The sequence below is a fragment of the Pelodiscus sinensis genome, chromosome 5 (assembly GCF_049634645.1).
Source record: "Pelodiscus sinensis isolate JC-2024 chromosome 5, ASM4963464v1, whole genome shotgun sequence".
In the NCBI taxonomy this organism is placed as follows: Eukaryota; Metazoa; Chordata; order Testudines; family Trionychidae; genus Pelodiscus; species Pelodiscus sinensis.
Window position 1 is genome coordinate 7,649,659 of NC_134715.1, and position 26,541 is coordinate 7,676,199.

General features: G+C 44.1%; 1 protein-coding gene across 1 annotated transcript; it reads left to right on the forward strand.

Annotated features, from left to right (window-relative positions):
- Nucleotides 1-7,282: 7,282 nt before the first annotated feature.
- GRSF1 (G-rich RNA sequence binding factor 1) lies at nucleotides 7,283-26,398 on the forward strand. Its single transcript, XM_075929427.1, has 10 exons — nucleotides 7,283-7,610; nucleotides 11,384-11,537; nucleotides 12,196-12,351; nucleotides 17,134-17,277; nucleotides 19,492-19,627; nucleotides 21,942-22,126; nucleotides 22,752-22,876; nucleotides 24,059-24,194; nucleotides 24,406-24,489; nucleotides 26,168-26,398. The coding sequence occupies exons 1-9, from the start codon at nucleotides 7,332-7,334 to the stop codon at nucleotides 24,465-24,467; spliced, it is 1,377 nt and encodes a 458-aa protein (XP_075785542.1). The 5' UTR covers nucleotides 7,283-7,331; the 3' UTR covers nucleotides 24,468-24,489; nucleotides 26,168-26,398.
- Nucleotides 26,399-26,541: the final 143 nt, after the last annotated feature.

The window sequence follows — 26,541 nt, forward strand, 5'->3', positions numbered from 1 at the left end:
ATTGAAGCTATCCTACCTCTGTTGTTTGCATCCCAAGTTCAGCCCCCTCTTTTAGATATGTTTTCATAAGGATGCAGCACACCCTACTAAGACTATAGCTGTATAGAACCTTGTGAGAAAATATATGGCTTTAATTTACTAATTGTTACGGGACAAACATGCAACATAACATTATACATGCCCACCTGTCCCCCTCTCTCACAAAAAGGAATTTAATAACCCATTAATGCCCCATGAGTTAAGTTTACAAGGAATATCATGCTTAGCAGTTTTATAGAACATTCCCCCCCCCCATCTTGAAAGATGTGCTCTAGTTCAAATAGGAATTAATTCAGGGAACTCCTATGTCCTATACTGGAAGATATAGATGACCACAATGGTCCCTATTGGCTTTATAATAATTAAACTATGAACCTTTCATCTGAGGAACGCAAAGAACATTGTCCCCATTTTACAGGTTGGGTCACTGAGGCACCCAGTGGTATATTTACTTGCTCATCAACTATCAGGAAAGCTACGACGGTCAGAAATAGAATCTGCAATTGCTATCTCTTGCATTTTTGCTTTATTCACTTAACAATTCTGAGTAAAAAAATCAACAGTGCTTTAAAATATCAAGACTAAACAGCAACCCTATATTAGCATGTACTAAACCCTGCAGTCAGGGCCACATCGCTGAATTGAAGATTAGGTAGTTACAATCCAATCCAGTTTGTGCAAACTGTTGCCCTCAAGCTTCTTGGAAATTGCCAGCATTTCCCTTACCTGACCCCCTGCCCTAGTATTGGAGAACAGCTGCAAGCCACATTTTTATGCCATTTGGGCAATGCACTGCACCACTCTATTAGCCTCATTTAGCAGGGACACTCTAATTGACAAGATTTCCCCCTCTATTTTCTTCCTTCTCTTTCCCTCCCCAACGCCTCTCTTTCTCTGCTATTTTCAGGGGGAGCTGAGTTATTCTGAAAACTCTAGTCATCTGAAGAAGTGGGCTATGTCCACAAAAGCTCATAATACCATCTACATGTTTTGTTAATCTATTTAGTTCTACCAGATCATTTGTTGTATCTAGAAGGTATTTCTGAATTTGTTAGCCAGGTAGATCAGGCTCTATCCTCAGAAATATTGGGAGGTGCACTCTGGTTTGGACCTGAATAATCCCCATTACCTTCTCCCACCCAAATACACTCTTCTGCCTGCAGAATTTTGTATTTCAGTAGCAAGCTAAATTTCAAAGTCTTACTGCAATATACTAAAGGAGATGCTTTGCCTTGGTAACTGTCACAAGAGATGATTACATAACCAGTGTACTTTATGCTTTCTGTAGTATTTTTCAATTCCTAAAGATAGCTGAGGCACTTATTTCAGACACTGGGGCTGCGTCTAGACTGGCATGATTTTCCGCAAATTCTTTTAACGGAGAAGTTTTTCCGTTAAAAGCATTTGCGGAAAAGAGCATCTAGATTGGCACGGATGCTTTTGCGCAAAAGCATCTATGGCCAATATAGACGCAATTTTGCGCAAGGAAGCCCCGATCGCCATTTTCACCATCAGGGCTTTTTTGCGCAAAACAGTTCTTACTTGTCTACACTGGCCCTCTTGCGCAAAAGCATTTGCGCAAGAGGGCTTTTTCCCGAGTGGGAGCATCAGTGTATTTGCGCAAGAACACTGACAATCATACATTAGATTGTCAGTGTTCTTGCGCAAATTCAAGCGGCCAGTGCAGACAGTCTAGACACAGCCACAGACTGCTGTGTTACATAAGCATCAAATTCCTCAGCTGAGTAAGTAAAGACATGTTGAATCAAAGGATAGGAGGAGACAGAGGGCTAGCACTAGTAGATTCTTGGGCCACATCAACAACATCAACCTTAGTGCTTGGAAAATTAAGAGGCTAGCCAGAGGGCCCTATGCACCATTAAAAATAATGCTCAGAGAAACTTGATTAGAGGAGCTCTGGAGCCTGATTGGAGCAGGTTCAACTATTTAAACCAGAAAGAGAGATATACAAAGCCACCTGTATAACAACATGGATCTTTTGTTTCCTACTACAACATTCTGTGCTGTCAGCTTGATTTCCTGCCTTCAGACCTGCCCAACCCAGTTCTGTTCCTGTTCCTTTTTGCTGAGTCCAAACCATGGTTTGATTCTTGAATTCTGATCCTAAGCCCGACCCTCATCTCTGTCTGGTTCTGACCAGTTCTTTTCTTGGCTCCTGCTTTGAATATTAGCTCAGACTCCCCCAAAACAGCCTTACATCTGTTTTGGGGGTTTATCCATTGTGCCACAAAGCATAAAGAATTACTTTGAAACAGCCCTACAGCTAACAGTTGATTTACAAAATGCTTTGATTCCAACTGAAAATTTCCAGACTCTCTTCACTGACAAAGATGAATTTGGTGCTTGGAGCAAAAAAAAAAAAAAATTATTGACATTATAATATGTAATTTCTGAGGCATTTAGTGAGAGGAAACAATGTTTAATTACAACATCCACCACTACAAATCAGTACATCAATGCCAGACTTTAGAAATAGTGTACCCTAGATCTCAGACTAAATCTACAGTATGTACCAAGCTGTCTTTCAGCAGGTGTATTGTTTTCCTGATTAATTTATGGTATTTGTCTCCAGGAGAATGGATAACTAGATGACTTATTAAGACGGTAACTGAATATTTATATATGGATATCTGACTAACTCCATGGTCAATACCTCTAGAGTTATTTTTGTGTACTAAATCAAATCCTGAACAAATAAGTAAAGCATGAATAAGTGATTTTTACTCCTGGAATTACAAAAGACCATGTAATGGGCAATAATCCTCACCTGAAGTAGCACGTCTTCAAACTGCCCACGCCCACTTACTGCTGGGTATCAGGAAGAGTAATAAATATGGCTATTTGTTGCCTCCAACACATCACATGGATTTCTTGTACCATGCTGTGTGTTGCCCCCTCTTCCTGACATGCTAATGGTGTGCATCCCTGAGATGAACTTTGCCAGAAATCTCTGCTGTGTTTGTGACATGGAGTCAGTCTCTCTGCCTGGGGTTCATGCTAATTGTATTCCCTCACGGAGCTGATGAATATTTTGCAGTATCAAGTATGCATATGATGCTACACATGTACAGGGTTTGCAGGTTAGGCCTTTAGAATATAGAATAATCTAAGAAAAATCATGGAATCCCCATTGCTTGAATAATTTAAAGTAATATCACTTATGATTGTAATGAAGGCAACAATTGTGCTTTGGCGAGATAATACACAGAGTATCCTACTAGAAGGCTACGTCTACATTGGCAAGATTTAGCGCAAATACTTTTAACACAAGAGTTTTTGCGTTAAAGTATTTGCGCAAGAGAGCGTCTACACTGGCATGTGCTTTTGCGCAAGAGCATCTGTGCCAGTGTAGACACTCTCTTGCGCAAGAAAGCTCCGATGGTCATTTTAGCCATCGGGCTTTCTTGCGCAATAAATTCATGTTGCCTATCTACACTGGCCTCTTGCGCAAGAACAGTTATGCAAGAGGGCTTATTCCTGAGCAGGAGCATCATAGTTCTTGCGCAAGAAGCCCTGATTTCACACATTAGAAAGTCAGTGTTCTTGCGCAAGAACTCCCCGTCAATGTAGACAGGCAGCTTGGTTTTGCGCAAAAGCGTCCGCTTTGGTGCAAGATCATGCCAATGTAGACACAGCCGAAGAGTAGCACCTATTTGGATGCATGACTTGTTTAAGACACTTCATTTTGCATCTCAGGCTACAGAAAACAATATTGTGTAAGTAATTTTAACATGTTACTTTGCTATCAGTAACGTCATTAACAATGCACACCCTGTCTTCCTAAAAAGATAAATCCTCTAAATCTTTAATCAAAAATAATATTGGTGGGGGAAGCTCAGAAGTCTTTATATGTGTACTTTTGATAACAGATTTTCTTTTTCAGATAGGCTTTCTTAAACAAGGGTTCTGAAGAGTGAATAAATAAAAGGTGCATTTGACATATATAATTAACCATTTTCTTAGCCCAGGTGTAGGGTCTTTGCTTCATAAATATATTAATGGTTACATATAAAGGGTTTGTTACCAGAGTCACAGTGATACCTGGAAGATAGTGTCATTTTAAGGCTATAATATATGTGCAATTGTCATATATTGCTTACAGGCTGCTTTTTCAACAAACTGTTGTCCCCTAAAGATGATCTTGCACATACTTTAAAAGCTGCAAGACCAGTTATGGAATGGGATATTACCCACCTTGATATTCTTCACAACAACACAGGAACAGATATGTTGAAGGCAGGGTGGGTGAAAACAGATGCTGAATGGAACCCTGCTTGTGCTCTACTCGAGAATCTTTAAGAACAATTTATCTATACGCAAAAAAGATCAATTTAGCACTGGTGTCATCAATGAGGCTCAATGATCTGATTTTGCAGCAACAAGCTGTCTGGCCTGAAATCTGATTTACATTACAGGCCAAATTGCCAAAAACCATAAAATTGTATCCGCAAAGTTTCGAAATCCATGAAGTATAACAGAAAAGCCAATCAGTTTTTCTACGCAAGATTATGAAAACCTAATTGAAATCGCTTCAGATGGCCAATTAATACAAACATTTAAAGAAGTTTCTCTGATTACATTTTGGGGCGCCTTATGTCAAGAATATTCAGCTTTATCAAGACATACAATTCGTCCGTTGTTACTGTTCGCCAGCACATACGTGTGTGAAACTGGGTTCTCGAATTACGCTGCAACAAAAACGAAATACAGAAATCAACTGAATGCTGTGTCAGATATGCAAATCCAACCTTCCAGTATTAAACCAAATATAAAAAGAATTTGCCAAGAAGAAAACACACTGTTCGCATTAAAAACTGCCAATATAATGCATATTAGTTTTTGAACTTTATTTTTTGTACATATTAAATGTGATTTTTGTTTTTAAATATGTGCAATTAAACTAAATGTTGATCTCATTACCTTATTTAGCATTTGTTTATTATTATCCTTACTAATTTGTGGTCTACTTTTTCAGCTCCATATATAAGACTGTTATTAGGGGTGCCGGGAAATTCTTTCAAGTTTAAAAGGGTTCCGTGGCTAAATAAAATTGGGAAACACTGATCTAGCCCATACCTGACAAGTGTTTATCTAACCTGCTCTTAATTTTTTGCAAACATGAAGAGTGCACAATTTCCCTAAGCAATTTAATCCAGTGCTTAACTACCCTGACAGTTAGGGCAAACCTCCCTTGCTGCAATTTAAGCCCATTGCTCAGAGGCAAAGAACAATTCTTCCTCCTCCCTATAGGAAACTTTTATATACTTGAAAACTCTTAATCATGTCCCCTCTCATTCTTCTCTTTTCCAGACTGAAAAAATTAGGTTGGGTCAATCTCTCTTCACAGATGTTTTTTGTTGCTCTTCTCTGGATTTTCTCCAATGGGTCCACATCTTTCCCAAAGGGTGTGTCTAGACTACAGGGTTTTTAAAAAAAAAGTGGCCTTTTTTCGAAAAAACTATACCAGCGTCTAGACTACCGCCGTGTTCTGTCGACAGTAAATAGACAGAACGCGACGGTTTTGTTGACAGCGGTAAACCTCATTCTACGAGGAATAACGCCTTTTTTCAAATGTCATCTTACGAAGAAAGGCGCTATTGCATGAAAACAGAGCTTTTTCAGAAAAATCTTCTTGTCTAGACACTCTTTTTCAACAGAGGCTTTTTTGAAAGATACTGTCAAAAACGGCAGGCAGTCTAGACGTAGCCACAATGTGGTGCCCAACAACTGATCCCAATACTCCCACGGAGGCCTAAACAGTGTGGAGTAGAACTGAACACTCTCCTTAACACATCCTAGAGTGATGTTTGCTTTCTGGGGGGAAGCGAAGGGGGGCATTATTACACTGTTGACTCATTTAACTTCTAGGTAGCGTGACCCTATTTGAACTTTCAAAAGAGGATGCTCTTGAGAGTAAGTAGATCTGTACCAGTTGCCACCAAATCATGGTGTTCATAGGGTTGCCAGATGGTTTCAACAGAAATAACGGATGCACTTGATATTACATCACAATCTACATTACATTTTATTTAGAAAACACCAGACATTTATATTTTCTCATTTCTATTTTCTCAAATTGTTTCCTGAACAGGAAGCTCAAATACTGGACTGTCCGGTTCAAAACCAGACACCTGGCAACCCTATACAGTATTCATGTATGTAACACTGATTAATTCACATGAATACACCGTTGGCTGTGTCTAGACTGGCAAGTTTTTCCGGAAAAACTTGCCAGCTGTCTGCACTGGCCGCTTGAATTTCCGCAAGAACACTGACGATCTCATGTAAGATTGTCAGTGTTCTTGCGGAAATGCTGTGCTGCTCCTGTTCGGGCACAAGCCCTCTTGCACAAATGCTTTTGCGCAAGACGGCCAGTGTAGACGACGCGGTATTGTTTTGCGCAAAAAAGCCCCGATGGCGAAAATGGCGATCGGGGCTTTCGTGCGCAAAATCGCGTCTAGATTGGCATGGACGCTTTTCCGCAAAAAGTGCTTTTGCGGAAAAGCGTCCGTGCCAATCTAGACGCTCTTTTCCGCAAATGCTTTTAACGGGAAACGTCTCCGTTAAAAGCATTTGTGGAAAATCACGCCAGTCTAGACGTAGCCCGTGGCTGTGTCTACATTGGCACGCTCTTGCGCAAACACTCTTTAACGCAAGAGTTCTTGCCTTCAAGTATTTGCGCAGGAGATGTGCTTTTGCGCAGGAGCGTCCGGGCTAGAATAGACGCTCTCTTGCGCAAGAAAGCTCCCATGGCCATTTTAACCATCAGGCTTCCTTGGGCAAGAAATCCCTGTCGCCTGTCCACACTGGCCTCCTGCACAAGAGCAGTTGCAGCAAGAGGGCTGATCCCTGAGCGGGAGCATCCTAGTTCTTGCGCGAAGCCCTGATGCCACACGCCAGTGTAGACACAGCCGGAGGGGGGGGCGATGGCTCAGCTCCTCTCTCTCAAGCGCGGCCTCTTTTTTGTGCAAGTTCAAACAGGGTTACCCCGCTCCTAGCCCCCCCCCCTTCCTCAGTCGCGCCCCACGGGGCAGGGGCGCCCGGGCTGCTCCTGCGCCCTCGCAGCCGAGTTACCTCAGGCGCTTTGCGAGCGGGGGGGGGGAGGGGCGGTTCTTCGCCCCGCCATGGCCGCCGGGAGCCCGGGACCCGCCCCGCCGGCTCAGGGCCTGCCGGGAAGGGGAGGCGGAGCCCCCCGGCCGCCCGGCGCCCCCTTCGCGGCGCATGTGCCGGCCCCGCTCCGCCCCCGCCGCCTCGCCTCGCCGCCGCCGCCCATGGCCGGGACGCGCTGGGTGCTGGGCGCGCTGCTGCGGGGCTGCGGCTGTAGCTGCAGCAGCTGCCAGCGCACGGGGGCGGCCTGCCTGCCCCTGCGCCCCGCCGCCGCCCTCTCCGGCCGCCGCCGGCTCCTGCTGCTGCTGGGGGCGGCCGCGCCGCGCCGGGGCCTGCCTGTGGCGGTGGCCGCCGGCAGCCTGCCCAGCCCGGCCGGGCCCGGCTTCGGGGCCTTGCGGGGCCCGCTGCTGCCCCAGGCCCACCCGGGGCGGAGCTACGCGCAGGTACGGCCCCGCCCCCCGCTTCCCCGGGGCCCCGCTTCCGACAGGCCCTGCCCCCCCGACATCTGCCCCCCCGACATCTGCCCCCCACATCCTGCCTCTCACTCCTGCCCCCCCCACATCCTGCCCCCCCCGACATCTGCCCCCCGACACCTGCCCCCCCACATCCTGCCTCACACTCCTGCCCCCCCGACATCTACCCCCCCACATCCTGCCTCTCACTCCTGCCCCCCCCACATCCTGCCTCACACTCCTGCCCCCCCGACATCTGCCCCCCCACATCCTGCCTCACTCCTGCCCCCCCACATCCTGCCTCTCACTCCTGCCCCCCCACATCCTGCCTCACACTCCTGCCCCCGACATCTGCCCCCCCACATCCTGCCTCACACTCCTGCCCCCCCGACATCTGCCCCCCCACATCCTGCCTCACTCCTGCCCCCCCACATCCTGCCTCTCACTCCTGCCCCCCCACATCCTGCCTCACACTCCTGCCCCCCGACATCTGCCCCCCCACATCCTGCCTCTCACTCCTGCCCCCCCCCACATCCTGCCTCACACTCCTGCCCCCCCCCCACATCCTGCCTCACACTCCTGCCCCCCCGACATCTGCCTCCCCACATCCTGCCTCACACTCCTGCCCCCCCCGACATCTGGCCCCCCCACATCCTGCCCCTCACTCCTGCCCCCCCTCGACATCTGCCCCCCCACATCCTGCCTCACACTCCTGCCCCCCCCCGACATCTGCCCCTCCCACATCCTGCCTCTCACTCCTGCCCCTCCCACATCCTGCCTCTCACTCCTGCCCCCCCACATCTGCCCCCCGACATCCTGCCTCTCACTCCTGCCCCCCCCACATCCTGCCTCTCACTCCTGCCCCCCCACATCCTGCCTCTCACTCCTGCCCCCCCCACATCTGCCCCCCGACATCCTGCCTCTCACTCCTGCCCCCCCACATCTGCCCCCCCGACATCCTGCCTCTCACTCCTGCCCCCCCGACATCTGCCCCCCGACATCCTGCCTCTCACTCCTGCCGCCCCCGACATCTGCCCCCCGACATCCTGCCTCTCACTCCTGCCCCCCGACATCTGCCCCCCGACATCCTGCCTCTCACTCCTGCCCCCCGACATCTGCCCCCCGACATCCTGCCTCTCACTCCTGCCCCCCGACATCTGCCCCCCCACATCCTGCCTCTCACTCCTGCCGCCCCCGACATCTGCCCTCCCTCCCATCCTGCCTCTCACTCCTGCCCCCCGACATCTGCCCCCCCACATCCTGCCTCTCACTCCTGCCCCCCCGACATCCTGCCCCCCGACATCCTGCCTCTCACTCCTGCCCCCCGACATCTGCCCCCCCACATCCTGCCTCTCACTCCTGCCCCCCGACATCTGCCCCCCCGACATCTGCCCCCCCACATCCTGCCTCACACTCCTGCCCCCCTCGACATCTGCCCCCCCACATCCTGCCTCACACTCCTGCCCCCCCTCGACATCTGCCCCCCACATCCTGCCTCTCACTCCTGCCCCCCCGACATCTGCCCCCCCACATCCTGCCTCTCACTCCTGCCCCCCCGCATCCTGCCTCTCACTCCTGCCCCCCGACATCTGCCCCCCCGACATCTGCCCCCCCACATCCTGCCTCTCACTCCTGCCCCCCCGACATCTGCCCCCCCGACATCCTGCCTCACACTAATGCCCCCCCCAGCGCCCCATCTCTGGGGGACTTGGCGGGTGTGGTGTCTCCTCCGGCCCCCTGCTGGGATCCCCTGCCCCCCGAAACCTGCTCCCATCCCACCCCTCTCCCGGGGGCCGCACTCCCTTTCCCATCCGCTCTGCCTGCCCCTGGGGCCGCTTCCCCTCCGTGCTGGGGTCACCGTCTGCTCCCTGGCACCCCATCTGGGGGCGAGCCAAACAAGCTCCTCAAGCAGGGAGAGAGACTTGTTTTCCCCCTCAAGTCCCTGCTCTTGTGTTAGCCCCCAGTCTTCGCTGGCCACTGCTTCTGTTTCCTAGCCAGGAGGGGAGTGGAAAACCCATCTATTGGAGCCCTTAGAAGAGGAAACTCTTGCTACTCTTGGGAGACCTTCTCCCATGGTGTTGAAGGTCAATCTTTGTTACCTTCTCCATCATGTGGCCAGGACAGAGAGGTCCTGTACCCATCCTCTTGCCAAGCTAGGAAATTAGAAGCTGCCTTTGTTTTTGTTTTTTTTAAATAAGTAACTCATGTAGAATGCCGTCATTCTGTAAAATGGCTGGACTGTTGTGGATAGGTCCCCCCCCCCCCCCCACTGTGGTTAGTTTCTTGAATACTGAGACTTTTGCAAGAAGGAGTTACTATAGAGAACTTTCTGGGTATCTGGCTGGTGAGTCTTGCCCACATGCTCAGGGTTTAGCTGATCGCCATATTTGGGGTCGGGAAGGAATTTTCCTCCAGGGTAGATTGGAAGAGGCCCTGGAGGATTTTCACCTTCCTCTGTAGCGTGGGGTACAGATCACAGCTGGAGGATTCTCTGCATCTTGGGGTCTTCAAACTATTTGAAGGCTTCAATATCTGAGATATAGGAGAGAGGACTATTCTAGGAGAGGGTGGGTGACATTCTGTGGCCTGCACTGTGCAGGGGGTCAGACTAGATGATCATAATGGTCCCTTCTGACACAGTCTGTGAGTCCAAATGTTTTTAAATGATTAAGTACCTAATTCCAGCCTATCTCTGTAGCATACATGAGAGGAAGGCACTGTAGTCTTGTGCATTGTGTTGCTATTAGGCCATTGGGTCAGGATCCCTAGTAGGGATTTTTAAAAGCATTTATTCAGGTAAATGTCTAACTGCTTTGTTACACACTTACACACAGGGGGAGCAGTTACATATTTACATGCAGTGGGGGAGAGGGAGGTGGCTCCCATGGAGCTGCATGCTCCCCCTGGCACAACTGCCTCTGAGCGTGAGGGAAGGTGGGAAGCTGGCTTCCCACACACTCTGGTTCCCATCTTCCCCCTGCACTGCTACTTTTAACACAGAGGCAGCCGGGGGATGGGAAGCAGGAGTAGGCCTGTGTGTAACTATATAGGTTAACTTTTGAGCCCAGGCTCATCTGTTCACTGTTTACACTATCATGACCCTAGAAGTAAGTTTTTCATTACCTGCTTATCTCATTGATTTCACCACCATTATTCCCTCTAGCCCATTGGTTCCCAAACTTTTCAGCATCATGCCCACTTTTTTGACTTTTGAGAAACCCTCACCCTCGCCCCCCCCCCCCAAAAAAAATAGCAGCAAAACTTGGGGTGGGATTGACGGGGGGGGGTGGTTTGCCTTGCCTCCCCCCCAGATTTTTTTCATGCCCCCCAATTTGGGAACCCATGCTCTAACCTCTCCCATGTGATTACTTTCAATTCTGTGTTTAAGCTTAAAGTAAAACATGGTGACTTTTCACAGACACTCTGTGTTTGTAACAATGTAAATCTGAGTAGTTTTGCATTTTCTTCTAAAGATTACAGATGCCTCTGAGTCAGTAGGAGTTACCTGTAGTGGATATCCTGAAAAACAATAGTATTTTTGTTCGTCATTTAGTACTACGGGGACTGAAAAAAATGTGTATAAGGAACAATCCTACAGTTTGACTGGATAATCTAATAGACTGTTTTTATCTGTTTACTTCTATGAGCTGCTGGCAAGAGCCAGCATGATATAAATTCCTTTTTGTGTTAAAATTATTGAAAAGAGTAATTGAGTAGCAGTTATTATTTTTAAAAAAAAGAAAACCTGTTGTTGTTTTTCAAAGGATTCAAGCTCTTCATTTCAAGATGACTATCCTCCACTCTCTGAGTATGAACCAAATCTACCTAAACCAGGAGAGGAAGATGATGTGTTTCTCATCCGAGCTCAAGGATTGCCATATTCTTGCACTGTTGAAGATGTGCTTAGCTTTTTTGCTGGTATAATGTCTGGCTTTGTACAGAGATCTATTAATCAAATGTAATGTTTGGATGTACTTTAAATATTAATGATTGAACTTAAATCTTGTGTTTATTGTTCAAGTTACGTTTTGATAAGTACTTAATACCATGGAATTATTTTGTGTTTAGTGTCTCTCTGTCTCATGAGGGCGCAAGTCATTTAGCTTTGTGTTTAAAGTTATTTTTTAAAACACACTTAAATTATTTGAATTGCAAACTAAAAAAAAAATGCTAACCCGTGAAGGCTTCAGTCCCATAATCTGATCCATGTGGGTAGATCCTTGCAGAGCTCTGCTGACTTTGATGACCTCCCCCCGCCCCCCATGTGGTTATAAATGTCCATTTGTTTAAAACAGATTGTAGGATGAAGGCCTTAAATTGACAAGAAGTCAAAATTAAGGCAGTTAAGGATTGATCTCGAAAATGTCTGTACCCAGATGGATGGATGGATGGGGGTGTGTGTGTGTGTGGATAATAACATTTACTGCCCTCTGTTTGATATACTATTCTCTGCTGCTTAGGTGAAACTTTTGTATAAGATGAGAATGTTGTGTTTTCATTGGATCAGAAGATTATGGTGGGGAAAGAAATATAAGCACAATATTGCTCTAACTATCTTTTCTGTGTAACTTTCTAGACTGCAGAATTCGAAATGGTGAGAGTGGGATACACTTCCTTTTAAATAGGGATGGCAAACGCAGAGGAGATGCTTTGATTGAACTAGAGTCAGAACACGATGTGCGGAATGCCTTAGAAAAGCACCGGCAATATATGGGTCAGCGGTATGTGGAAGGTACGTTCAATAGGTTCTGAAGGTAACTTACACACAGTACATTAAAATGTAAAAGAATATTTCAGAGCAAAACTAAAGATGCATGCTGTTGGTGGAACAATGGGGAGAGCATTTTAGAAAGTAAAAGAACTAAAACAGTAATTACAAGTAGTGCGGTAGCTGCGAAGACTGTTCTGTATCAAATAGTGTCAACATAGCTTTATTTAAGATCTATAAGCAAAAATCTTTAAGATAAGAGATTAGAGAGGCTATCAAATTAAAAAACTCGATAATAGTGGGTGTTTTCAACTATCCCCATATTGACTGGGTACACGTCACCTCAGGATGGGATGCAGAGATAAAATTTCTTGATACCTTAAATGACTGCTTCTTGGAGCAGCTGGTTCTGGAACCCGCAAGGGGAGAGGCTATTCTTGATTTGGGCCTAAGTGGAGTGCAGGATTTGGTTCAAGAGGTTCATTTCCACTTGGAAATAGTGATCATAATATAATAAAATTTAACATCCCTGTGCTGGGAAAAACACCTCAGCAGCCCAACACTGTGGCATTTAATTTCAGAAAGGGGAACTACACAAAATGAGGAAGTTAGTTAATCAGAAATTAAAAGGTACAGTGACAAAAGTAAACTCTCTGCAAGATTTTAACTTTTCAGAGACCATAATAGAGGCCCAACTTAAATATATATCCCAAATTAAAAAACACAGAGAACCAAAAAAGTGTCACAGTGGCTTGGCTTAACCAGGTAAAAGAAGCAGAGAGATAAAGACATCTTTTAAAAAGTGGAAGTCAAATCCTTGTGAGGAAAATAGAAAAGACCATAAACTTTGTCAAATTAAGTGTAAAAATATAAGAAAAGCCAAAAAAGGAGTTTGAAGAACACTAGCAAAACCCCCCCCAAAATAATAGTAAAATGTTTTTGAAGTACATCAGAAGCAGGAAAAGCAGGCTAAACAACCAGTGGGGCTGTTAGATGATCGAGATGCTAAAGGAGCACTCAAAGATGATAGTCATAGCAGAGAAGCTAAATTAATTTTTTCCTTCAGTCTTCACGGCTGAGGATATTGGGGCGATTCCCAAACCTGAGCCATTCTTTTTAGGTAACAAATCTGAGGAATTGTCCCAGATTGAGGTGTCATTAGGGGCAGTTTTGGAACAAATTGATCAATTTAACAGTAACAAGTCACTGTGACCAGATGGCATTCACCCAAGAGTTCTGAAAACTCAAATGGGAAATTTGCAGAACTATTCACTGTGGTTTGTAACCTCTCCTTTAAATCTGCTTTTGTACCTAATGATTGGAAGATAGCTCATGTGACACCAATATTTAAAAAGGGCTCTAGAGGTGATCCTGGCAATTCCAGACTGGTAAGTCAGTACCGGGCAGATTAGTTGAAACTATAGTGAAGAATAAAATTGTCAGACACATGGATGAATATAATTTGTTGGGAGAAAGTCAACATGGTTTCTGTAAAGGGAAATCATGCCTTACTAATCTGCTAGACTTCTTTGAAGGGGGTCAAGAAACGTGTGGACAGGGAGATCCAGTGCATATAGTATATTTAGATTTTCAGAAAACCTTTGACAAGGTCCCTCACCAAAGACTCTTAAGTAAAGTAAGTTGTCATGGGATAAGAGGGAAGCTCCTTTTGTGGATTGATAACTGGTTAAAAGACAGGAAACAAAGGGTAGGAATAAATGGTACGTTTTCCAAGTGGAGAGAGGTAACTAGTGGGATCCTCCAAGGGTCTGTCTTATGACCCATCCTATTCAACTCATTTATAAATGATCTCGAGAACGGGATAAACAGTGAGGTGGCAAAATTTGCAGATGATACCAAACTGTTCAAGATAGTTAACACCAAAGCAGACTGTGAAGGGCTTCAAAAAGATCTCACCAAACTGATTGGGCAACAAAATGGCAAATGAAATTTATTGTTGATAAATGTAAAGTAATGCATATTGGAAAAAATAATCCCAAGTATATATACATATGATGGGGACTAATTTGGCTACAACTACTCAAGAGAAAGATCTTGGAGTCATTGTGGATAGATCTCAGTAAACATCCACTCAATGTGCAGCAGCAGTCAAAAAAGCAAATGGAATGTTAGGAGTCATTAAAAAAGGGATAGAGAATAAGACAGAAAACATTGCCTCTGTATAAAACCATGGTATGCCCACATCTTGAATACTGCATACAGATGTGGTCGCCTCATCTCAAAAAAGATATATTGGCATTGGAAAAGGTTTAGAAAAGGGTAACAGAAATGATGAGGGGTTTGGAACGGGTCCCATATGAAGAGAGATTAAAAAGACTTGGACTTTTCATCTTAGAAAAGAGGAGACTAAGGGGGGGAGGATAGAGGTCTGTAAAATCATGACTGGTGTGAAAAAAGTGAATAAGGAAAAGTTATTTACATATTCCCACAATATAAGAACTAGGGGTCACCAAATGAAATAGACAGCAGGTTTAAAACAAACAGAAGGAAGCTTTTCTTCAGTCAGTGCACAGTCAACCTGTGGGACTCCTTGCCAGAGGATGTGGTGAAGGCTAGGACTTAAAAAAAGAGCTAGCTAGAGTCATGGAGGTTAGGTCCATCAATGGCTATTAGCCAGGATGGGTAGGAATAGTCCCTAGGTGCTGTTTCTCTGGAGGTGGGTGACAGGGAGGGATCATGTGAGGATTACCTGTTGTGATCCCTCCCTCTGGAGCATCTGGTATTGTCTACTGTTGGCAGACAAGGATACTGGGCTAGATGGACATTTGGTCTGATCCAGTATGAGCATTCTTATGTTTATGTTCATTGCTTATTATAATTTTCTAAGGACGGGCTGGAGGGTAACTAGATCTAAAGCGAGCAAAACCAAATAGTCCCTTTGAAAGCACAAATGCTATCTTATTTTGTTATTCCATTTTATGAAGAAGGTTAGGCTGATAATACAAAACACACTGGAGAGAGGACTGAAAAGTCATTGCTCCCTCCCCCAGAATTTCTCTACAATTTTTTGGCTATAATTTTTCTTTTCATGGATTTACACACTTCAACCCTTTCTTCTCCTATTGTACTTATAATGGAACTGGTTGGAAAATGATTTTTTTCCCATCAAAAATACCAACTAAGGAAATTGTCTTTTTTTCAGAAGTGCCCACAAACATAATCAATGTAAGATTCTTTGTCCAAAAATAATAAATTATTTTCTAAATATCTCTGCAATGTGGGTGACTCATGCTCCTGTCCTCTTCAGGAGGTGTGGATCCTTGGTTGGATTACAGCTTTCATGATGCATCATGTCTCCCCTTTGGTGGGGGAGGCACTGCATCATTGCATTCAAATGGCTGAGGTGCATTATGTACTCCCAGGGGAATTCTGTGCACAGTATTTTAAAATACTGCAAAAGTTGGCAGATTTAACTTGTCAAAATAGCAATATAACAACACCCTTTCAATTATTTTGATAATTTACTTCAAAATACCTGTCAGCAAGTATGTCTAACAATACAGACAACAAAAAGGCTCAGGAAATGTTTTTTGACAAATAGATTTGTTGCTAGGCATATTAATACTGAATGTTCAGTAATTCATTTAAACTACCGTACAGAAACGTATTTCCTACACCTTTCAGAAACAATGCAATGGCTTGGGGGGTTGAGGGAGGAGCCAAGGGAGAAAACCTGGAGAGTTGTAGGTTGTGGGTGGACAGGGCTTGACAAACCGTGGTGAAATCTACTCCTCAGCCTCGCACTGTGCACGTGCCAGACCCGCATAGTGCATGCGCGCGCCGCTAGTAAACAGGATGCCCAGCTGAAATCTACTTGTCATGGGCGAGTAGATACACTGATTTGTCGAGCCCTGGGTATGGAACACACTTTTGGGGGAGGGGGGAGATGCTTAAGGGGTCTTGCCCTTGCAGACCCTGGCTGATCTCCCTTGCCTCTCCCATTCAGTCAGGTACATTTACTGCTGCCTCTGTGTGTCACAGCTAGGGATGTAAGTGACTAGTTGCTCCCCCCTCTTGCTGCCTCTGAGAGAGAGGCAGCAAGGGGGGACGGGGAGCAGGAGCTGGTGCTGGGGGGAGCCAGCTTAAAAACAGATTCCCTCCAGCACCGTCTCTGCGGGGGGGTGGGGAGGTAGAGGCACAGTGGGAAACTGATCAGGGGCTGAAGCTGTCTCCACTCCTGCAGGTTCTGCTGCAATTCTGCTTTTGAAATGTACAGGAGCCCTGCCCCATTTCGAAGGCTCAGGCGCTGCAGGGAGCAGTGGGCCAGGGACTGGCCCCAGGCTCCTTTCTGGGCTTCAACTTTTGAATTGCTGGGCTCTTGCTAGAGTTCTAAGGCAGAGGCACCCTTATTGCCTAATCGAATAGTCGATGGAAATCACATCGAGTATTCGATTAGTTAATCTACATTTAACATCCCTAGTCCCGCACCTTGCTCCCTATTTAGTCACAGACATCTGCGCTATCACTGTATTTCTGCTCTACCACTCCCCAGTTAACTGGGCTTAGCTGCTCCTGTCTTCACATGGGCCCGTGCCTGCACTCAGCCACCCTACAGAGATGATTTATCATTTCTCTGTGGCTTGCAGGTTCGAAGGTGATGCCTTTCGCTGTCACTTAGCAAATCAAGCATTTGTTAGAACTGAGAGAGCGCAAGTAAAAACTACAGTTAAAGTTGAAAGAATATTGCTTCTCCCCAGAACCAGGAAGAGAACATTTCTTCAGGGTAACTTTGCAGCGGTTGAGATGCAAAGGGAAATATACAGTCTAGTCTTGTCGTCTTTGCAGTTTTTGAAATACATAATGAAGATGTAGATGCCATATTGAAGAGTCTGCAGACCAGTTCGTCCCCTGTAGCTAACGATGGAGTTGTACGCCTTCGAGGCCTTCCTTACAGTTGTACTGAAGCAGAGGTTTCAGAATTCTTTGCAGGTGATTTACGACTTTTAATTTATATCTTCTAAACTATATTTTCTGCTGAGTTGATGTAAATTTAAGTTACAGAAATTCTTAAATGCAGTATGGAGAGAGGTCATCTTATTTTGTTTATAGGACATGTTGATATTTCTGTCTATCAAAGTTATTGGGGTAATTGCACCTCTAGCCCCTTCTGGCTGGAGTGTGCGCCTTACCCGGCTTGATGGAAGCATGCCATTTTCCCATTCTCACATTGAGCCTATGGTTGCAGTCTCCCAGTACTAACCAGGATGAACATAGCAGGACCAGTCAAGCCTTGCTGCCCCCTTCCCTCCGAGGGCTGTGACCGGTGGTATCCAGTGACTTGATAGCCACCTTAAAGCAAACTGTTTCACAGAGCTTAAGACCATAAGGGTCCCACCAGAGTATCTAGTGTGACCTCCTGTAGGTCATAGGCCACCAGCACCCACACGCTGAACCCAAGAACCGAAAATAGACCAAAATGCTATAGGAGACTAAACTACTGTGCTCCACAGGTAGAAAATAGGAAACCAAAAGCATTTAAGTGGAGAAGATCTTAAAACAATAAACCAACTGTACGCTTGTCTATCCATCTTCCACATGGGGATACTGGCAAGTCTAGTTTTCCTGCCGACACCCCAAAACCCTTATGTCTGGATAACAGTGCCTGCCCTTAGCTCACAGACTAGTTTACCTTTTTACTCCAGGCAGCGTGTTATCCTGCTCAGTCTTATGATTACTCTCCTTCACTGCTGCGAAGTTGTCATTTTTAACAGTGTGTAGCTATTTGATTTTGTAGCTCACAACACCGGTAACACAAGCCTCGCTGCTCTGTAGGAAACAATGTAGCACTCTTGAAGCCGATCTCTTTGCTTAGCAGTTTTTTCCGGTGTGTGCGAAGGTATGCCCTCGCTGAATAAAACCAATGTAGTTTTAACTGAGCCTTTAATGTAAACTTTTCATTAGCCCTACTATAGTTAGTCTCTTGGTAACTAGGTTACCTACACAGTCACACGCACAGATACAACAGCTCTGCCATCTTCATGGTTGTGAAGAGAAGCTTCAAAATCTGGACTGAGGGGAAGGCAATAGTGCAGTAGTTACAAATTCTGAAGACAGCTTCTAGAAGAGAAGGGAGCAGCACCCTTTAAGACTTGGTGCACGCCCACCACCAAAGCTAAAGTAGTGGCCCATGTTGATTGGCGAGAGAGTGGCTTCCCTTCTGGGCTCTGCAGGATTGACTTCCGCTTTGTAGGGCCAATATTGGGTTGAAAATAAGATGCGAAATCTAAGGCACATAATAGATAAAATGGTGCCAAAATGAAATGTCATTGACACAGTATATTGTGCACCTCTTTATAATATGACCTTTCCTTTCTTACGTACTTCAAACAATGTTGATATTTAAATGATGCTCACTAGATACTTTAGTTAAGGCATGGTTGAGATGACTGACAGCTCAGTTTTCAGAACCACTGTTTCAGGATGTCTGCAAACTCAGGCAGGTGTTATGTTGTCATCAAAACATTAATAGAATGTGTTGCAAGTCATAATAGTTAGATATATACTTGTTGAAGAATATAATGGAGATAAAGATGACAGCCTTCCTGAAAAAATAAATCAGGTGAGTAAATCAACCAAACCTGGTCCATTTCAAGCCTTGATTAGAGTTAGTGTAAAGTTCTAGGAAGCGTGTGGTATGCCAAACAACATGATTTTCTCTGGTTTCTTTAGAGTATGCCAGAAAGGCCTGCACAATGGGTAAAATGATTAATTATATTTTAAAAATGTTTGAAACTTCCTCTGACTTCTGTGTGGGCTGGTAGAAATTCAGATTAAGTTTCCCACAAAACCAGCAGCTGCCAGCTTTGGAGTAAGGAGAACTTGTTCATGCTGTTTGGGTACTGTTTAAAAATCAAAACCCTAAACAGAAGAATATAGAGAATTGAAATCTTGTAGTAATCACTTATTCCCTTTGAAAATTCAGGCAGACCAACGTTTCACCAACAAAGACTCATAGGAAATTATCCTTTATGTACAAATCAAAGAAAAGGTAGAAAATTAGAAAAATTCAATACTTGATCAGTTCTGTTCAGGGCTGCTTGACCAGTCAATTCTGAAGTAGGTAAATTTTTATCTATTTAAAATGAGAGAAGGAAAAAAATGTATATGCTACTACTTACAGAAAATGCTTTTCCCCCCCTAAAGATCTGGATATAGTTGAGATAACATTTGTCATGGATCAGAGAGGAAGAAGGAAAACAGGAGAAGCTTTTGTGCAATTTGCAGCACCGGAGATGGCAAATCAAGCCCTGTTAAAGCATAAGGAGGAAATTGGGAATCGGTATGTGTTTCAGTATGGTAACAAAGTAGTTTGTGTACATCATTAGGCTTTAACAGTAAAGGATAACTTAAAGCTTGTGACTATAAAAAGCATATAAGTGGTACAAGCATAACTGGTTTTACCTTTTGCGTTGTCTCAGATTGTTCATTGACAGTGGGCGCACTCACTCCCCATCCTTGTGTTTATCACCTTGCTTTTCACTGGGTAATGTGTGTATTACTCCAACTATACACATTTGCATGAGTGTCATTAGAACATTTTGTGCAGACTTGATGGGATGTTTGTCATATTTAGGGTTGTTAAGGGAATTTGATGCGACAGTGAAGAAGCAAAAAAGTTTCTGGGACATGTAGTCCGTGATTCTGCACTAATCCAGGATTATGGCTTTAACACTGCCCATCTAATTTAAATGGGAACATGATGAAGTAATTTGAAGGAGAATGGGTAATGTCTGGGGTTGGATAGTCTTTCCATAGCAATTTTTTTATGATGCCTGGAGTTGGATGGAATTTGGTGCATGCGAAATAGAAAATTTGTTCTTCTGAAATATATTTTAAAGAAGTCTGAGTTACCCCTCTGAGGCATCCAGACAGTATTGGGGAGGGGAGTAAAAAACTGGGAGGTGTCTCCTTCCCCTTTAATTTGAACATGGCTTGACAAATATATTCCGCATATTAACATTTTCTTAATATCTGACTTTTTCCTTCTGTTTAGTATTTAGATCATTGTCATAGCTACCTCAGGCTTTGCATTGCTTGTACTGTATCATTATTATATGTAATGATATTTGTTATATAATGGTATGTTGTTAGTTGTACACAATGCTAAGCATGGCTGCATCAAAGCAAGATTGTTAACTATGTTGTTATATAAAAAATCCGTTACAGCCCAGTGTAACTGCTTTTGCTTTTCTTCCTTTTTGTAATTCCAGCTAGGGAAGCAAATGTTTAACTGGTTAACTGATCAGCCTTAATGGGAATCAGCTGTCCCAGCTTGCACCAGGCCCCCCTGCAGTGCTTCAGCCAGCTCTTAATACGTTTAAAAGGCAGAGCCGCAGCAGGGTTAGCTCCTAGGGTTAGAAACTAATCCCACTGTGGCTCTCCTGCTTATCCACTAATGGACTAGTCAATGGAAAATCCCAAGGCAGCATTCCAAACCCGCAGCTGCTGCACAGCTGATGCAATGGCTACCCCTTTGAAATGCCACTTCCATGCCTTTCAAAGGGGTAGCTGTGGAGCTGGGAGGCCCCCAGCTGACCCCTGTGCTCCGTGGCTGCCTCTTTGAAAGGCACGGAGGTGGCAGCTGTGCGGCGGCTTCCCCTTTGAAACTGCTGCCTCCATGCCTTTCAAAGGCACAGTGGAGCCCGGGGTCAGCTGGGGACTCCCAGATGATCCTGGGCTCCAGTGGCATCTCCCCAGAACCCAAGTTAGCTGAGGAGTTCCTAGCTGACCCCAGGCTCCTAGTGGCATGCAGAGTAGCATGGAGTTCAGGGTCAGCAGGAGACTGAATCCCCCACTGATGCTGGGCTCCATAGCTTTGAAATGCACAAGACCCCTGCTGGGGATTCTTGTGCATTTCAAAGCAGGTTCGCCACATGCAGCCTGGAGTAAGCGGGACTTCCTGATGACCCTGGACTGTACACTGAGTTCCTCATTCCTCCTTGGAAATGTACAAGAGCCCCCCAGTGGGGGCTCTTGTATGTTTCCAAGGAGGAATGCGGAAGTGCCTATTGAATAGTTGACTAGCCAGTTAACCTCCTTATTTCAAATCTCATTAACACTTGTAATCACTGTGACCATTTTCAATTTATTCCTGAAAAACAGAAAGTAGCTTAATCTTTAAAAGACTCTTTTTAAGTTGCAGAGGCAGGCTTATTTGAAAACCAGCTTAATATGACTGTCCAGAAGTCTCTGCTTAATGAATCACATAGCTGTGGTGTAGGATTTCTAGTGCCCACAAAGCAGCACCAGTAAGAACTGTGGTAGTACGGCAATTTAAAATAATAGACAACAGAATTTTCACAAATATTCATTCAATGGGATGTGAATGGGTAACCTGTTAATTGTTGTTTAGGAGCAGCCACAGGCAAGAGGCTGGAAGTGGCAGCCTCCATCTTCCCCTCCTGCTGCTGCTTCTGGGCTGCAGCAACATCTGCTGGCAGCGCAGGGACGGCTCCAGCCCTATGGACTGGACTGCCCCCCTTAAGCATTAAGTTGAATTGGTTAATTGACTGAACTGGTTAACTAACTAAACAGGAGTTTGTCCCTAGTCTGTTGGCATACCTTGCAATCCTTTTTTTTTCTTTTAAATCTAGATATATAGAAATATTTCCAAGTCGGAGGAGTGAAGTTCGAACCCATAGCGGTTTATATAGAGGGAAGAAGATGACTACATATCCGAATGCTAAACCGATAAAAGAAACCGAATCAGTCTTTGAAGAAAACGAATTGAGTCAGACCCTTGGACCAGCTGCAGCTTGTGAAAATGAAAAAGAAAATGGTGAGTTCTTGTTGCATTTGTTCTTTGAAGCATCTTTGCATATACACTTCTCTGCAGCAGTGGTGGGCACCCCATTGGGGCAAGGTTGACAGATTCTGCTGGTTTCCATCTACGTGGTTTTTTCCTGCCAATTTTGTTAGTGACATGCACAAAGCAAGGGCATGTGAAGTGAGGTGTATGTTGATTGCACACAACATTGACTCTGAAAGCCATGTGCTCCTGCATCCAGTCAAATGCTGCTATGGTTCAATCAGCACACCCTGCAGATTCTAGGTATGCAGGTGCAGTTAGCAAAGCTACTTTATCCCAGGAGGCCATCTTGGTGATAAAAATCTTGCAGCCCCTTCAAGAGTTTAGGTCGGGGTAGCCAACCCGTGGTTTGTGAGCTGCATGTGGTTCTTCTAAGAAAAAATTGTGGCTCCCCCACCCGTGGCTCTTCAAGGGGTAGCACGTTTGTCTGAAAGACAGAGACAGAGTTGTGGTGTCCTGTGCAGAATTCAAAATGGCCGCCCTCAAAGGGCAATGCCCATCACTGATCTACACTGTGAATGCATATGTATACATAGTTTTTGGAAGAGCATAATGTCCCAAGTACTAATGATGCTGCTTTTGTTCACCTGTGTAGAACCTTATAGAGAAGTGATTGAAAAGCCTCGGGATGCTTCAGAATTTGTGATTACCTCCTCATCGTTGCATTTGGTCCATCTGAGGGGTCTGCCATTTCAAGCTAGTGCCCAAGACATTGTAAATGTGCGTTGCAGTAAGATCAAGAGAATATACAGCACTGGTGACAATTTAAGCTCTGATTACACTTCAAATCCTATTAACACTTTGTGTTGTAAATATTTTAATGTTACCTAATTTCCAAAGGGTTTGCTTGTGAAAACTGGGGATGGTCTACAAAGAAGTGAAAGGCCTAGATTTGGGCACACTGTACAGGATTGTAAGGGGGGAGCAGAAATGATCATAATGGGAATGTTTGGATACAACAGCTTCAGTAGCTAATTAACAACTGAGAGGACCTGTAAGGATTTAATGTAACTTTTGGTAAATGCACATACAATTTCTGCTTTAAAGTGTGAAATTCCCACTCTTAAAAATATCTTCTATTTGACTTGGGGTATCTGAGGCTGTAATGCCAGTCATTATTCCATAGTTGTCTTTAGTCCTGCATTTTGTTTAGAGCTAAGGGGCTTTAGCTAGATTGGTATGCCACTCGGGTAGGCACTGTTCAAATGGTCTATTCTGAATTGCTGCCGGGCCTTTTTTTTTTTCCTGATAAATTATTTGAGCTAGTACTGCTGTTAGCGTAAGGCCAGAGCATGGGGGAATGGTGAAACTAAATTCCAAGGGCAGCAAGAACAGCTGAGCTTCATTCGGAATAAAGTTGTCACAAACAAAACAGAATGAGAAGAAAGCATTGTAGTCTATCTTGTATGTGTTTTTAAAGGAGAGCTATGTGAACAAATTTTTACAAGAGCTTAAGGCAAACCACTGGGGACCAGTGCTGCTGTGTACATGTTCTTGCTAGATCTTTTAATCAAATCTTATTTTAAAATTGAATGAGTTTGATAAGATTTGTCAAATATAATCAGCATATGTCCTCATGTTAAGATAAGCATGGCTTTGCAGTGCTTGCTGCTGATTGTTTTGAGGAAGTACTTGATTTTTTTTTTGTGGTGAGAAACAAAGTAGAACACAGTTTATGACATGGAGTTTATTCTGACACAGGGCACTTTTCCATGTGAGATGGTATATGTTGAGGCACACTAGCAGATTTAGTCTAAAGCCATGATGTCCAACCAGTTCTGAAGCAAACTTGTAGAATTGAACTATATATATAGCTTGCTTCCTTTTAGTTTGACTCTTGCCTGATTAGAGTCAAACTAGCCCCAGACTTGATCTTTCACTTAAGATTTGTTTTTTGTTTAGTTTTTTGCTCCACTGAAACCTGCAAAAATCACTATGGAATATAATTCTATTGGCAAAGCTACAGGAGAAGCAGATGTATATTTTGAGAGTCACGAAGATGCAGTTGCTGCTATGGTCAAGGACAGATCACACGTGCGTAAGTAGTGCTTGCATTTTTTTATTGAACCATGTAGTTCCAGTCACCTGGAACATCATGTGAGGACTTAAGCCATCTTCTGATTATGTAGTGCAAAAGTAACTTTGAGTTGTTCAGGCCTGAAAAACTCGATAGTGCATGGAATAGTCACACTGAGTAGACATTTTTTGTTACTCAAACTTTACAAACAACATTTTAAATTATTCCCCAGAACATAGATATATTGAATTATTCCTGAATTCATCTCCAAAAAGAAAACAAGAGAACCAGTGACAATGGCACAGTCCCAAACTAGGTAAGTGTATTAACTCTTCTTCCCCCATAATACATGCTATTCCCAAAGATGGACAATTTATCCCTTATCTCACATGGTTATTTGTACCAGCGTCTGTATGCGGTACTGTAGCAGTTAAAAACCAGTAGAGTCTAAAATATTTAAGATACCTAAAAGTTAATCTAAATGTATAATGAATTTCTCAATGTCTTATTTCAGGCATCCAAATAGAACACTTTCACTCTTATTGAAAACATTCTTAATTAGGGTCTGATCCAACTTCATTAATGTAGACAACACTTAGAGTATGACAGAACTGAGTGGGATGTTTTGGCACATCACTTGATAACTGGACAGAAACTTACAGGACTATCTAGTTAGGCAATGAACTTATGTAAGAATTCAGGTTTTAAATTTGTGTGTGTGTCTACAACCAAAATCCACTAATTCTGACTACTATAGAAGGTATCGTGAAAATGTAGGCTCATAAGGAGTTTCAGTTGTAGAACCAATTTTTGAGAGTTAAGTGAAAAATGTATTTACTATTTCCGCAGCACTGGAGTGCGATGAGATGCAAGACTTGTAACCTGTGATTGCATTTGAACTAGCTGACATGTTAAACATTCAGTCTTGATGACATGGGAGAAATGTTAACATAATGGAACTGGACAGACTAGAGAATTTGAGGGAGACACTCTTGACTTTTTTTGTTTCAGCTTTCTTAGAGTCAAGTGTGGTGTTACCACTGGCTTGGATAAAAATGTGTTTGCTCAAGTAAACATCTTGTAAGGCTTTTAGTCTTCCTTAAAGTCCACATTGTGGCTGACCTTGGACTGGTGAGTCTAAAGACCACGTGTCAGAACCAATGCTTTGTTCTAGCATTGAAGTGGAAGAAAGCAAGATGCTCCACAGGCACGTGAAGTTTTGGATCATCTGAGCCAAGAAAAAGGGACAAGAGGAAACATGCACACTTGAAGTTGTTGCTAATTAAAGCCTATTTAACTTGAGGCTACTGTTCTGCAGGGGGAGAGTTTTTGGGCTACAGGGCTCTTGACAACTGCAGATTCTTCCCTTAAATGTCTTCTGAAGAATATACATTTTGACTTCAGTGTTTGAGTAGAAATTTAGAATATTCCACACATAAGAGTACGCCCCCCCCCCATCCACTTTTAGTCCATCTGTAGCAAATGCTGAGGAACATGGAATCCTCTGAGGTGCTACATTAAGTTGGAGGTAAGGGGTTTGTTGTTTCAAGGCTTTAATATTTGTTTTGCCAGGTGTAGCAGACTTATCCCACCTCTACTACTGCTTTTGTTACATAAGAAAGCGGTAAATGTTCTACCCATGCAGGAGTGTTTAGTATCATCTGACCTGTTCAATCTGTATGGTAATGAGCACTCCTGTTGAAATGGGGTTAATTTGCAGAGCATGATTTAGTTCAGCTCTGTGCTTGGATCTCCTCCAGTTCATCAGGGTTCTCTGAGTACTTGATCTATACCATTTTAAAACGAGTTGCTCATTTCAGGTGCCTTAATTTAGATGAGCTGTGAACAGCACTCAGTGCTTAGGAGTTGTTCACAGAGAACTTGTCAAACATGACAAGGGGAAGGGTGTTGAGGTTAAAGGGGGGAAAGTTAGCATTTCCTAGACAAGAGTTTCTGATACCTAAATCACTAACATTCTTTCCCTTTCTTTTCAGGATAAAACAAGTGCTTCATTTACTCATCCTTTTTGGAACTAGAAAACAGGTGCTCCGGTGCAGTAGCAAGGATAAATCATAAAGGACATCTTGTTTTTTGAAAGGCAATTCAGAATCTGTATCTAAAATTGTTCAATATGGGTTTGCGTAGTAAAGTGCACAATAAATTGTGTTCACACTGGAATTTGTCTGTAAACAGAATAAAGGTGATCAAACTGTTCTTGTATTACAGTATAGGCCATGGTAAGTTCCAGTTTAAGGTTGTGGTGCCTGAGAAATATACTATGTACATTACTATTGAGCAGCTTACTTTTGACATTAGCAGTTCTAGCAATAGTTGAGCACCATCTGAATGACAAAAAAACCCTAACTAC